We start from the raw sequence: 12,663 nt of genomic DNA, 5'->3' as shown, positions 1-12,663 counted from the left end.
ATAATATTGTGACCAGAGATATGATGTAACCACGTCTGATTTGTTTTGACACACTCTTTCTCCCACTCCACTGAGAGCATGTGCTTCCAAGACAAATTCCTTGCGTCCCCAATCACACTTGGCCAATAAATTCTTCCCAAGGTAGGAGCAGGGGCAGATTGCTCCTACCTGCTGCTATCGGTACATTGCGCGTGCAGCATGGAGAGTCTCTTGTGTGTGCATTCCCAGTGTGATTTTGCTTCTGCGCATGCACAGTGTTATGCCGGGCTTCATGTTACAAGCCCCAATTAAGGCAGGAATGTAAATTCAAACATACACGCTGTTGCAAAGTAAACAGAAACGCAGTTTATCCAAAATAAAGCTGTGCACACACACTTTAAACTGAGCAAATTTGCTCACGCACAGATTGAAAGCTGTGAGAAACAAAAACAAACAGAGCAGATAAGAGCAGCTGTGAGAGCGTCACAGCCAAACCTCTTCAAGTGAGTCCACAAGATTTACTTAGCTGTGAAATATCCCCAAAAGTCTGTGAAAGTCTAGGAACAATGCAAACACGACATATCCTTCTCCAAACAGATACATGCGCTTTCTACAACACTGGTAATTTATCAGCAACCCCATTAGCCTAATTGCCTCAGCCACAGGTGTTCTCCCTTATCTCCGATGATACCTGTACAGTTGGTCCCTTCTAGCCATTAGCCTGCACATTCTGGCATCTATCCACCGATCCTCCTCTAAGTCTGATAACCCAATAATGGGGTCATTAACTAATGGGCTGGCTGCATCCATCTCTCTATCTGATTCTTCTTCTCCCCCAGCGTCTGACCTTGGCAATGAATCTTCTTCACTGTCATAAACTAATGTCAGTAAGACAAGTCTCTGGGAACCTGAGGATTCTCCTAAACCAACATCCAAATTCCCCATTGCAGGAGCTGGCCCAGAGCCAACCACCACAAGCAGTAAACAAAAATGTGCCAAAATTTCATGAGAGGACGCGTGTGTGAGAGAGATTTTGGCATTTTTTTGCTTCTGCGCATACACAGAAGCAAAAAAATCACCGAAATCTCACATGTGGGAGCGTCCTCTCATGAGATTTTGCTTCTGCACATGCGCAGATAGCAAAAGATACAAGAATTACAGAAAAATGATGGCGGTGCTCGAAGGACTGGCATTGGAGTGGTCGCCCGCAATCTGGTGGCCGCTATTGGTGTGCAGTTGCCTACCACACCAGTAGCAACCCATCCCTGTTTACCACAGATTCACATTTTTGGTTCGCAACTGAATTAGGCTAATTATATAAAATTTCACAAACACACACATACAGCCTGCTGCCCACCCCCGGCCATTTTATGTTCCTGCCTCCCTCCTGCATTCCATCTTAACACGGATTGCTATAGTCAGGATAATTAATCAGGCATTGCTGCAGAGCTGCCTGAAGAAAAAAATCCCAACCCGAGGGATTTGGTACTCCATTTCCCTCAAAAGAAAGCTCTTAGACCCCAGTTAGCAATGCCCCATTACTTCTTATGGAGTCAGTCCAAGGACAAATATTCCAGGGATACGAGATGAAAATATCCTGCCAGTACAAAGCAGGGCATTTCAGTGGCGATGGCTTGATATGTTGCCGAATAGGATCAACATTTATTAGATTTAAGTATATGCATTTTAGACTTGCTGTCTATTTTTAACTTATGAATTCAGAAACGTTTCTTGTTCATTCTCTTCGTGTATAAAAATGAAAGGCTATGACTCAGTGGTATAATCTTAAAAGGGGGTCTATAGAATACAGTGGGGAAAAAAGCACGTTTTAAATGGTAAATGTAACTTTACTCTCCACACCTATTGCTAGCAGGTGATGGATGTTGTACCAAAGGTACAGATGAAGTTTTATTGAGGGATTAAATGGCATCACCACGACAATCTTCTTAGCATAGGAAGAAAGGAAATCTTTTCCACGGAACTACTGAAGATAAGTTAAAATATTGGGAGGGGGGGAATGAATGTTTAACAGGATTTTTTGAATATGCGACAAGAGAAAATGGCAAGTCTTCACAAGTCAAAGCAAAGCAATGGACTGTTGAGGCATTGCAGTGAAATTTCAAAAGCCAAGTCTTTTGATTTCACTTAAAGTTACTTCCATTTAAGTATGTACAAGATTGGATTTCAATGCATTTTCTTGCTTTTCTCATTATACCGGTCGATAATAGGCCAAAGGAGATCAATTCCAAGTATTCATTTTTGCATATTGTCAGAGATTGAAAGAATGCAAACATATGATGGTAAATGTAGATAAGTTCATTTACTTAAAAAAAAACACCCCAGCAATAGCTTCTGGTAGTTGAAACATAATGATCCTATAGGAAACACAGCTACTATATATAAATGGAAAGTGGCTTATAAAGATTCCATATCCCTAATTTAATTATTTTTATATGTTTGTATCCTGCCTTTATTATTTTTAACAATAACTCAAGGTGAATCATAAGTTTTCATTTCTCTTTCTTTCTTTCTTTCTTTCTTTCTTTCTTTCTTTCTCTCTCTTTCTTCCTCTCCTCCCTCTCCCCCCATTGTTTACTAATTTAGGTTAACAAAAACAACTACAAATAACATTTTATTACTAACATGTTGATAACTATATTGCATTCCAGGGAGTTCTAGTCTTCATTCACTGAATTTGGTGACTCTGATCATTATGGCCATTGATGGTAACCATATCCTATTAATATTGCCCTGAAAGAAATACAGTTTTCTTCTGGGAACACAGAACTTGTCTACTGCCCTGAGACTATTCCATCGTCCCATTTTAAACAATCTTTGATCCATCATGGTTTTGTCATCTGTGAGTCACAAGATAGAAAAGGCAAAGTAACCTGATGAAGATGACAGTGATACCATATATTAAACATTACTGAGAAAATACCTTAATATTTAGGAATTTACTATAAATTGTATTTCAGGAATTTAGTATAAGTAGTATTGTACATGCTTTGCAAAAGTTAGGAAGAAGTGCCTTGGATCTTACATGAGCATGGATTTCTCTGCTGAGAATCAACTCATTTGAGCGGTACTTAAAGCAGAGGCATCTATTATTGGGCTCACTCAGAAGAAGACAAAGCTGCTTTAATGAATAGCTCATTCTTGATCGGAAGTACTTCTGAATTCCTTTTGGAAGGGTGCGCTACTCTAATTGTAACCACCAATACTCATCCTGTGATTTATTGCTCTGAAGAGCAGCTCATAGCACTGGGGGCAAGAATGATGCTCTTTAGAATACAAAAGAACTGGATACATCCTATAGAACTGAGACAAGAGCACTCCCACTGAAAAGCAAAACAAAGCTTTGAATCACATGAAGCGAATCCAATAATTCTGCAGATTTTGCAAATGGCTATTGAAGGATGGCGCAAGAAGGAAACAAAGCTTCAAGCCAAGGCAAGGCAAACCTGATCTTGAAGCAGAGTGAGGTGCCCAACTCCAGCAGCTAATTGTGGAGGCAAGAAAGGCCAGAAAATTATTAGTTATTTGGATTAGTATTATCATAACTGCAATGATCCTATTGCCAGAGGAAGAACATTTTCTGAGAGAAGTTCTCTTTCTGGCTCCCGAAATGACCAACCAGCCATGAGTATGGTGACCTTTGAGTGGAATCCATGGATTTTTTCATTGTTACTCAGGTGATTGTGGGTAGCCACTGGGCTAATTTTGCCTCTGTCAAATAATGACAGCACTTTAAAAAAAAGGCAGCTGTTTTTTAATGTATGTATTTATTTATTTATTAATCAAATTTGTATGCCGCCCCTCTCTGCAGACTTGGGGCGGCTAACAACAGTAATAAAACAATATAAACAAATCTGATATTTAAGTTAATTTTAAAAAGAAACCCCAATTTAAGAGACCAATCATCCATACAGACATACCATGCATAAATTTTTTATAAGCCTAGGGGAAGGGAATATCTCAATTCCCCCATGCCTGATGACAGAGGTGGGTTTTAAGGAGCTTACGAAAGGCAAGCAGGGTGGGGGCAACTCTGATATCTAGGGGGAGTTGGTTCTAGAGGGCTGGGGCCGCCACAGAGAAGGCTCTTCCCCTGGGTCCTGCCAAACGGCATTGTTTAGTCGACGGGACCCGGAGAAGGCCAACTCTGTGGGACCTAACTGGTCGCTGGGATTCGTGTGGCAGAAGGCGGTCCCGGAGGTATTCTGGTCCGATGCCATGAACGGCTTTATAGGTCATAATGTTAGCCATCTACAACATTGGTCCAGATGTTTAACTCTACTATGCATGTAGTTAGGTTCACAGCATTCTGCTATAAAACATTTATAATGTGAAAGAGAAATGAGTTCAGAAGATTTTATTTAGAAAGTATGATAGTATAGTTTATATTTATATTGTGGTAAATAAAAAAAATACATGGGGGTATTGTGGGGAGGAATTGAACTGTTGGCAAAGGGGCATTGCAACCTCAGAGGCATGTGTCCCTAAACAAGGAGACCTGATCATGTTGGTGTAAAAGTAGTAGCACGTTAATAATTTGAACCCCCCCCCCCCCCCCAGTTGTTCCTTGCATTCTTTGTGATGAGCCATCTCAGTTGCGGAAACCTGCTGTTTTAAAGGCGATAAGAACAAGAGCATCTATAGTCTTAGCACCTGGGTTATTTATCATTAAAGCGAACGCTTCTACACTACATTTTATATGCCAGATTTTTAAAAAGGGAGAACACAAGTATGGTTAATTTGCTTCTCTTCTTTATATATAGTGTCACGACCCACCACTGCTTTGTCCCACGAGAGGGGGGGTGTGAGGAGGCAGGGAGAGAAGAGAGAACAGATTAAAAAAAAACCCACCACCACAACTCAAAAGAAATCTGTAAGAAACTCTCCCTCAAAATTCCATTAATAACCTCTCAGTGCCTGTTTAGGTTGCAGGGTCTGGCACTAAGAATGTTTTAATCTCTTTCAGCAAAACAATGTCTCGTAATGATGTACAGGACGCTTGCCGTCCTGATGAAGAATCATACATAATTCAGCACCTTTCACTTGGCACCACTGCGATATCCTCATTAGCCGTGGCTCACGGTGGCTGTCAGATGGTGTCCATGCGAACGCAGGCATTATATTGTCTTTTGAGATGTGCAGCTGCTTCCATGACACTGCCAGTACATAAAAACATGACGCCAGTTTGTTTTATTTAGTGCTAAACCTTCCAGTTTGTAAAAACAAGGCTGACACAGAGCCTGACACGAGGCAGGGAAAATAATTAGCTCTCATTTTCTCAGGCTCCTATTTCCTTCCCCCTGCTGTGCTCCCTTTCCACTAAACCACCACATGTCAGTCGAAATGGGAGGCAATTAGTGGGCTCATTTCAGTCCCCACAACTGTGCTGAAAAGAAAGTATTTATGATGGCACAATGAGCAGCTGAAAGATTAAATAACATTTGCCTTTTGAAAAGAAAATGACTTCTAGCTAAATGGGCAATTTTTGATTATTCTCAAACAAGCTTAGAGTAGTTTGGCTTTTTTAAAAAATACAAGAAAGGAAAATGAGTCATTTTTAGGTGAAAGAATCAAATAAAACTTGACACAGTAATGCAAATAACTGATGTTTTATTGCAAAATATGTAAATGTGTTATAGCCTTAACAATGGCCCCTGTCTTGGGTTGAGGGAGACTGCTGCCAAGTATTCACCAATACAGGAGAAGGTTGCTGAATAGCAGGTTGTTGTTGTTGATGATGATTCCCATTTTTAATAATATTAGGGGGGGGGGAATTTTCATTAAAAGTAATAAACAAATAGAGTGAAGCATCAGTATATTTAAGTTGTGGGGTTTCTGTACTGCAGAGACTTTTACCAGGTGTCGGAAAGCACCCCAAATCTAATGCAATTTTGGCTGAGAATGGCAGAATTAAGCCCTTGAATGTAATTAAAACAGGCTGTATTTTTTTAAATAAAAGAAAAATGCTTTGCTTGCTGTTCTCTTTATTTTCAGTATTGTAAGGTGGAATTTATGCATAATAAAGACTTGTTTAGGTGCTAGGAATAGCTGAGTGTCCCAAGCCCTTTTAAAACAGCAGGTTTCAGTAGGTTAGATGGAGAAATTCTACGAAGAAAAATTATTGTTTAAAGAGAAACACCCATGATTTCCAGGATTTTCCATTGCCTTAGTGACTGCAAAGAAGATGTATATTTAAAAATCTTAATGCTTGCATGGATGAAGCTTCTGTGAAGAACAGCAAAAATTAGAAGGCTGGGATGATGCTATACTGCATAGCGATGTTGTCATGACGGGCTTACAATTTGAGTGCCTAATTCAAGATGATCATTTTTATAGGGTCCTGCTTTATTTTTCTAAGATATATGAGATACTATCTCAAGGGTTTAAAAGATGCATTTTTCAAGTTGCCAAGGTTTTGTTTTTATACTTGTAGAGATCACTAAAAATTCATCATGCAGATTATAGAATGTTCTAAATAAATATTGTTTATTTTTAACAACAATTTCGCTTATTTTTTCATTACTATTTCTCTTAGCCCTCCTCCTAAAACTCTCCATTGTGAACTATTTAGAAATACGGTGGTATCTCTATTTAAGAACTTAATTCATTCCATGACCAGGTTCTTAAGTAGAAACTTTCTGAAGAAGAAGCAATTTTTCCCAAAGGAATCAATGTAAAAGCAAATAATGCATGCAAATCCATTACGAAAGAAATAAAAGATCGGAATTTGGGTGGGAGGAGGAGGAGGAGAAAGAAGAGGAGGACGAGAGTTGCTGCCAAAGGAAGAAGGGGAGGGGAGGGGAATCAAAAAATCCAAAACTTTAAGCTTAAAAAAAAAAAGAGGGACGCTGAGTTGGCGAGGAGGAGCATGGGCCTCCAATGCACCCGGCGTGAGGCTGCCTCCCATACACTGCCTCCCATACACTGGCTGCTGCTGCTGCTGCTGCTATCTGCTACCTTTTCCTTTCCATGCTGAAGGGCTCCCCTCTCCTCTCCCTCGCTTTGTAGCTGGCGCCTTTCCTTCGCTCTGGTGACTCCTTGGCTGCCCAGAGTGAAGGGAGCGTATCTTTTCTCTGGGCGCTGGCAGAGGTTTATTCCCTCTCGAAGAGCCCAGAGAAAGGAGAATGCTTTGTTCGCTCTGGACTGCCAAAGCCTCCTTAAGTGCCACCAAAAGGCTCCTCTGGCAGCCTAGAACAGCCCAAGATGGCCAGGATTAAAGGGGGAATGGCAGGAAACTGGCCGGGCCTTCATGCCGCTCTCAAATTTCCTGGGAAATTTTTCTGGGCTCAGGTTCTTAAGTAGAAAATGGTTCTTAAGTAGAGGCAAAAAAATCTTGAACATCCAGTTCTTATCTAGAAAAGTTCTTAAGTAGAGGTGTTCTTACGGTAGGTAGAGGTACCACTGTAATACAGTTTCAACTACTTGCTGAAGAATATGCTCTTCTGAAGCTATACTTCTTCCTTTGTAAATCTGTCATTTTTGTAATGTTCCTCTAGGCAGGTTCTTCCTACACTGGAGTAGATTTTTCAGTTAGAATGAGTTGAGTGGGGTCCCATATGTTCCATTACATGTATTCTCAAGGGACTTCCATTGGAACTAGCTGAAGGTTATATAATAGAAATTTTCATTGATTCCTTCTCGTTTCTCTGCTGCAAAAAGTTTCTCTAACTGAACACAAAATACTGTTGAGCAAGAGAAGTTGCATGGAGTGGGAAGAATGTATGCGAATTATTGCCTCAAGCCCCACCTCCATTCACCCCAAGCAGAAAGCTTCTCAAATATCAATTCCCCCTTACAAATGAAAAGTTTCTGGTGAACAACACTGGACTCCTATCTCAGAATTCCCAATAATTGGCTGAAAAGAACAATTATTTCTCTTTCAGTAGAAAAAAGGTCAGTGTACAGTATTATTTATATACTGTATGTACTGTATATATACTGTATATACTGCTCAAACAAATAAAGGGAACACTCCAAGAACACATCCTAGATCTGAATGAATGAAATATTCTCATTGAATACTTTGTTCTGTACAAAGTTGAATGTGCACAACAGCATGATTGTCAACCAGTGTTGCTTCCTAAGTGGACAGTTTGATTTCATGGAAGTTTGATTTACTTGGAGTTGTTCACTTGGAGTTGTACTTAAACAACGGTGTTGTTTAAATGTTCCCTTTATTTTTTGAAGCAGTGTATATATATTGCGCTAAGTAAACATGTTTTAGTCCTCAATCTAAATGTTCATATTTTATTGGGAATTGGACTAAAATTACTAGCAGTGGTGTTTTCCCAAAATGTTCTCCAGTTAGGGTTTGATGTAGTACTGAATAAACAGAACCTTGGGTAATGTTTAAGCTAGTACCATTTTACATTGTTTTCTCTCTTGTAGAAGATGGCCTGATTATATAGGAAGGAAGCTGAAATGTAAGTTCATCTCTGTCTCTCTCTCTCTCTCCTTCCCCTCCCTCTCCCTCTCTCATTCCCTCTCCCTCTCTACCCCTACCCTTCTCTCCATAAATCTAGGAACTGAAGCAATAAATCATAATTCAGAAGTTATTATTTAAAGAACCTAGTTCCAAAGTGATCTGATTATGTTATATATTGTTTGTATAGCAGAACTCAGGAATGAACCTATGATCCTTTACAGAATTGAAGTGAAGCCAGGGGAATAAATCCAGGAACAGTTTATTGGATTTATTTTGTGCATCTCTCTCCAAAGCAGCATAAAATGAGCCTAACAAACATTGGTGACGCAAAATATAATCTACAGGTTCATAATTGAATATAGAGTAATTAAAATCTATCATAAAAGATAGAACTGTGCAATTCTTCAAATTCAATTCCAAAAAGACGTCTATGTGAAAACCTAGCAACACTTTAAACATTGCCTGTGACACTTTAAAGAAGCCATGTCTTTTCCTAGTATCTACGTGATGCTTGAAAAAGATGCAATGGCTTTAAAAATTGCAAAGAGTTGTTGTGTTTCTGCTTCTACACACACACACACACATTTGAACTAAATCCTGCAGTCTTTCAAACAGATTGGTCTCAAGCAGCCTTAATTACTGTCTCTGCTTCATCATTTTTTAATTCATTGATTTATAGATCTATATTCACCCTTATGTTCTTTCCCAAATTCAAGGCCAACAACTTAGTCACTACACCAAATTCACTTTCATTCCTTGAATTTTACCTAGAAGTACAAATAGCCATGAGTGGAAATGCACTAAAAAGGGAGTCACATACACCAGTCTCATAAAGCCTGCTTTTTTCATTAAGTGGATGAACTGAGTTTTCATGAAATAAGTTTGTCATACATAAAATATACTTTGGGATTTATCACTATGACCAAATCTGATATACTCGGGAATAGATAGAGCTTGCATGGTACTCTTCCTTTTGCAGACATTTTTCTTATCATCACTAAAACTTAAATATTCAGATTTAAGGCTTATTCCAGAAATAACCCAGACAGCAAATCTGAACTTTCAAAATTAACTCAAGTTAGTTTTGTTTTAGCTTAAAGTGTGCCCCTACCTGGATTAAGTTTTCAACATCCATCCATATAGTATTTTAATCACAGATCAGCATATATTGAATGTACTCCAGGTTTCTTGGTGCAAATATCTTAGCTGAGGTCTATCTATTTTGGTAGATTTGAGCTCAAATTCTTCATCACAAAACAATCAGAAATAGTAAAATTGGCCTCATTGGGGGTTTATTATTCAAATAATTAGGTAACCAAACATGTTCAAGCTCTGTGAGCAAATATGCCAAAATACATTCTTGCAGTTCAGAATTCCAGAATAGGCAGTCCTAATTTAACAACCACAATTGGGACCAACAATTATGGTTCCTAAGCGAGGCAATTGCATCGGACCAGAATATCTTCGGGACCGCCTTCTGCCGCACAAATCCCAGCGACCGGTTAGGTCCCGCAGAGTTGGCCTTCTCCGGGTCCCGTCGACTAAACAATGTCGTTTGGCGGGACCCAGGGGAAGAGCCTTCTCTGTGGCAGCCCCGACCCTCTGGAACCAGCTCCCCCAGGAGATTAGAATTGCCCCCACCCTCCTTGCCTTTCGTAAACTTCTTAAAACCCACCTCTGCCGTCAGGCTTGAGGGAATTGAGACGCCTCCCCCGGGCCTATACAGTTTATGCATGGTATGTCTGTGTGTATGTTCTTTGCTTTTTAATAAGGGTTTTTTAGTGATTTTAAATTATTAGATTTGTTATACATTCTTTTATTGTTGTTGTGAGCCGCCCCAAGTCTACGGAGAGGGGCGGCATACAAATCAAATCAAATCAAATCAAATCAATAAATCAAGCAAGCAAGCAAGCAAGCAAGCAAGCAAGCAAAGCAAGCAAGCAAGCAAGCAAGCAAGCAAGCAAGCAAGCAAGCAAGCAAGCAAGCAAGCAAGCAAGCAAGCAAGCAAGCAAGCAAGCAAGCAAGCAAGCAAGCAAGCAAGCAAAGCAAGCAAGCAAGCAAGCAAGCAAGCAAGCAAGCAAGCAAGCAAGCAAGCCATGGCTGCTTTGCTTTGCTTTGCTTCACTGACATATAAAGGTAATACATGCCAGGACTTGTCACCAAATTGCTTTTTCATTGCTGTCCTAACTGTGCATGGTTGCTAAACAAGATAGCTGTTAAACAAGGGTTTACCTGTAAACAGGTTTATCTGTAGTGCTAAAGTTGCATTATAAAGATTAACTGATTGTATAAGCAAGGTGAACTGCAATCTCTCTCTCTCTCTCCCCCCCCCCCCCATATATAAGTTGAAATCTCTTTATAAGCATGACAAAAGAGAGTTCCTTATAGATTTCATGGCAGTTGTGTATAATATATATGTATTTTTTGGAGAATATAGTACCTCAAAGATATATCCACCGCCCCAAGTCCTCAGAAATGAGCAGCATATAAATCCAACCATTCCGCCAATCAATCAATCAGGGATGTGGATTCATCTTATATCATATTATATAAGTCTAAGTTTAAATGCTAAATCTTATGGCATGTGCTGTACTTCCAGAAAACGCAACCATATCCCACAAACATGATCAGTATCACAATGTGAAAACAAAATTATTTTTCTTACATAGTCCAGTTAAACGTTATGTCTTTAATGGAGAAGTACATTCTAAAATCAGCTTATATATCAAGGTTTTTAATCAAAATCTTAACCATAGCTTGACATTATTTTATCATTCTGGCTAATAAACTGACATTAAATCACATTTCTTCACTTTATATATAAATACTACTGTATTTCCAATTTTAAAAAGTCACAGATAAGCTCTGAGAAAGGGAGGCAGAAACAATAGAATGAGTTACCATTTCAAATTTCAACTTATTGACATCACTATGAAATTAGGCAGGTCTGCATGCTGAGGATTTTTGGTTTTGTACCAAAATACCTATACCAGTGATGGCAAACCTTTTTTGGCTCAGGTGCCATAAAGGTGCATGAGCATGTGATAGCATGCATGTGCATACCCACACCCATAATGCAGTGTCCTCCCCCTGTGCATGCACACAACCCCTGTGCTGCCACCCACGCATATGCAAACCACGCACACCCTCATGCTGCCCTCCCTGTGTATGGGCACAAGCCTCATTGAAGCCTCCAGACTTCCAGTCAGCCCGTTGGGCTGTTTTTTGCTTTCGCCAGGGTCCTGAAGCGTGGGGATAGAGAAAAACGGCCCAACGGCCCAACCAGAAGTTCATTTCTAAACTTCTGGTTGGCCCATTAGGCTATTTTTCGCCGTCTCCAGGCTTTAGGAGACTTTCCAAAACTGTAGGGCAGTGATGGCGAACCTATGGCACGGATGCCACAAGTGGCACGTGGAGCCATATCTGCTGGCTCGCAACCTATTGTCTTAGTGCAGCTCCAACATGCACGTGTGTGCCAGCCAACTGATTTTTGGCTTGCACAGAGGCTCTGGGAGGGCATTTTTGGCTTCCAGAAAGCATCCGGGGGAATGGCGGAGGGCATTTTTACCCTCCCCTGGCTCCAGGGAAGCATGAGGGTGAAACATGAGCCTACTGGGCCCACCAGAAGTTGGAAAACAGGACATTTCTGGCCTCCAGAGGGCTCCGGGGGATAGGGGAAGCTGTTTTCGCCCTCCCAAGGTATTGAATTATGGGTGTGAGCACTCACATGTGCAATAGCGCATGTGCATGCTCTTTCGGCATCTGAGGAAAAAAAGTTTCACCATCACTGCCTTAGGGAGAGCGAAAATGGCCGAAAAGAAGGCAGAGAATCAGTTGCCCAGTGTGGTCATGCACACTGAAGCTGACATGGGGCAACACCTCACGTGCCCTCAGATATGGCTCCATGTGCCACCTGTGGCACATAGGCCATATGTTCACAATCACTGACCTATAATGTGCACAGGAAAAGCTCTGGGTCAGTCTGACAGAAGAAATTTTGTACCTTGCTTCATTGTGATTACATTTTTACCATGAAATGAACAGAGAGGAGTTTGAAGATTTTAAGGACAGATTAATTCTGCTTCAGAAGGAAATAAGCAAAAGGAAATATTCATTTATTTACCTCAGGACCATTTCCAGGTTTTAAATGGTAGCCAAAAACAAGCTCCAGATTCAGCAATTTCACCTCACTGGCTTCATTTTCACTGGCAGAATCCTGCCACAAGAAAGAACAATTAGTC

The 12,663-nt window shown here is 40.3% G+C and overlaps 1 protein-coding gene across 1 annotated transcript in view; it reads right to left on the bottom strand.

Annotated features, from left to right (window-relative positions):
* Positions 1-12,663, bottom strand: part of MAP3K20 (mitogen-activated protein kinase kinase kinase 20) — a 128,829-nt gene that overhangs the window by 22,337 nt on the left and 93,829 nt on the right. The window contains exon 16 of the mRNA XM_070731768.1: positions 12,546-12,638. Coding sequence (XP_070587869.1) covers positions 12,546-12,638 — 93 coding nt within the window. The remainder of the gene's footprint in view (positions 1-12,545; positions 12,639-12,663) is intronic.

This window comes from Erythrolamprus reginae, chromosome 1, assembly GCF_031021105.1.
Source record: "Erythrolamprus reginae isolate rEryReg1 chromosome 1, rEryReg1.hap1, whole genome shotgun sequence".
Classification (NCBI taxonomy): domain Eukaryota; kingdom Metazoa; phylum Chordata; class Lepidosauria; order Squamata; family Dipsadidae; genus Erythrolamprus; species Erythrolamprus reginae.
Note: the sequence above shows the minus strand (reverse complement) of the source record. Positions and strands in the feature narration are given on the sequence as shown.